Genomic DNA, 1,999 nt, shown 5'->3' on the forward strand with positions numbered 1-1,999 from the left:
CCATTCTCAGCTGAGAGTCTCAGGGGCTTCTTGCTACTTTGTAGTCCACCGAGATGGGAAGACGGAGCAGAAGGGGGTGCTGAGACATCGGGGCCCTGCCACTCACCATATCGGACACTTTGATTCCTCCAAAGGAGAAGACGATGGCATTGGGCGGGGTGGCCACAGGCAGCATGAAGGCCAGGGAGGCGGCCAGAGTGCAAGGGAGCATGACATAGAGAGGGTGGAGGCAGATGGCCTTCGCCTGGAGGGGGAGACAGTGGGCAGAGTTGATGGCAGTCCCTGTCCCAGAGGGAAAGGTGTGGCTCCCAATACCCCTGCTTCCCCGCTTTGAGGGACAACCCCCTTCCCCCAACACATACTCTGGGCATGAACCCACCACTTCTGCCACGTCCCAGAGGGAAAGGTGTGACTCCCAATACCCCTGCTTCCCCCCTTTTAAGGGACAACCCCCTCCCCGCAACACATACTCTGGGCATGAACCCACCACTTCTGCCAGAAGGTACTGGGTGACTTGGGAAGGGCCCCTTGACCTCTCTGGAGGGAATGACTGTGTGGCCCTGCCCTGTGGGGTGTGGTGAGGGGAGGGGCCCATAAAACGGATCTCAAAGGGGCCCCGGGAATCATCAAAGGCTGTGGGAAGGGGCTGGGGACGCTCCGGGGAGCAATTTTACCCCATCACCTCAGGAATGACCAGAACAGGGGCTGGGCTGGGGAGGTGGGGGAGGCCACCAGTGAGCCCCATCAAGATACTCAGGGGGTGACGTCACCAGGGGTGGGATGAGTCAGGGGCCTGGGGCCTTTGGGGCCCAAGGTAGCTGGAGAGCCCCAGGAAGCGTGGAAGCTCAGAGGTCCTCTCCCGGCAATGAGAGGAGGCGCAGACAGGTCACTGTGACCCACAGGTGGGGCCCCTGAGTCGGGGTGGACAGGAGGGATGCCTGGAGGAGGCGTGTCTGCTGGGCCAACTCACCATGGAGGCCAGGATGGGCAGGAAGAGTGTGGTGGTGGCCACGTTGCTGGTGCACTCAGTGAAGGTGGCAACCAGGATAGAGAGGATGAAGGCAATGGCGGGAGGCGACACGCTCTGCAGTGGGGTCAGCTTGTCCCCCAGCCACGCAGACAGGCGTGATTCCTGTGGGCAGAAGAGGGTGGTGTGTGAGAGGCAGGGCTGCCTGGGGTCCCGGAGTCCCCTGCTGAGGCTCTGGGAGGGTCACCTTCCTGTCCACACCTCTCTAGGTTCTTCAAAAGCAAGAGCAGCTTGGGAGGGAAGAACCAGCCAGAACCAAGGGGTCCCCTCTCCTGCTCTTGAAGAACAGTTGGGTGTGGGGAGAAGGGTCAGATGAGAAGCTAAGAAAGAGGCCACAGGGCCTTCTTGGGAAACCTGGGGCTTGGTGGGAGTCAAGACTTCTCCGACCTCTCTCAGGAGGTCTCTGGCCAGCCTTCGCCCTCTCTCTGCCCTCTCTAGCCCAGGGCTCACACAGCAGTTCGAGGAGGGAGAGTGGGGAAGGGTCAGAGGCTGGGAGGAGGCTGACAGGCGGGTGGGGACTGTCCACAGGGTCAGAAGAGCTCCGAGGTCTTGTCCTGCCCACTGTAATGCTAGATTGTGAGCCAATGCTGCCTACCCAGCACCCAGCACCCAGCACCCAGCACCCAGCACCAGCACCCAGCACCGAGCTTGGCACAGTCAGTGAACGCTTGATGGATGAACTAACCTTGGACTTAGGAGTCCCCAGCACCAATCCCTGACCCAGGGAAGCTGCCTCCTGTCTGTGCAGCGAATGAGCTTAGTGGGAACACTGAGGCCCAGGTGTGCAGGTTCAGGGATTTCCCTCTTGGATGGAGGCTCTGAGAATGATGCCCTTGTCCCCAGAGCCTGGCTGGATGTGATTACAGCGCCCCCTGGTGGCTATAGCAGGCTCACCCTGTCAACCCGAAGCCAACTACTCTCAGGTGCTAAAGACATTATATTCTCTGTCTGGAAGGGGTGAGGGGTTGGAGT

At 60.4% G+C, this 1,999-nt stretch overlaps 1 protein-coding gene across 1 annotated transcript in view; it reads right to left on the reverse strand.

Annotated features, from left to right (window-relative positions):
- Window positions 1-1,999, reverse strand: part of SLC13A2 (solute carrier family 13 (sodium-dependent dicarboxylate transporter), member 2) — a 33,001-nt gene that overhangs the window by 11,381 nt on the left and 19,621 nt on the right. The window contains exons 10-11 of the mRNA XM_005876902.2: window positions 971-1,132; window positions 107-244 (exon numbers count right to left, since the gene is read on the reverse strand). Coding sequence (XP_005876964.1) covers window positions 107-244; window positions 971-1,132 — 300 coding nt within the window. The remainder of the gene's footprint in view (window positions 1-106; window positions 245-970; window positions 1,133-1,999) is intronic.

This window comes from Myotis brandtii, unplaced genomic scaffold (assembly GCF_000412655.1).
Source record: "Myotis brandtii unplaced genomic scaffold, ASM41265v1 scaffold50, whole genome shotgun sequence".
NCBI classification, from domain to species: Eukaryota; Metazoa; Chordata; class Mammalia; order Chiroptera; family Vespertilionidae; genus Myotis; species Myotis brandtii.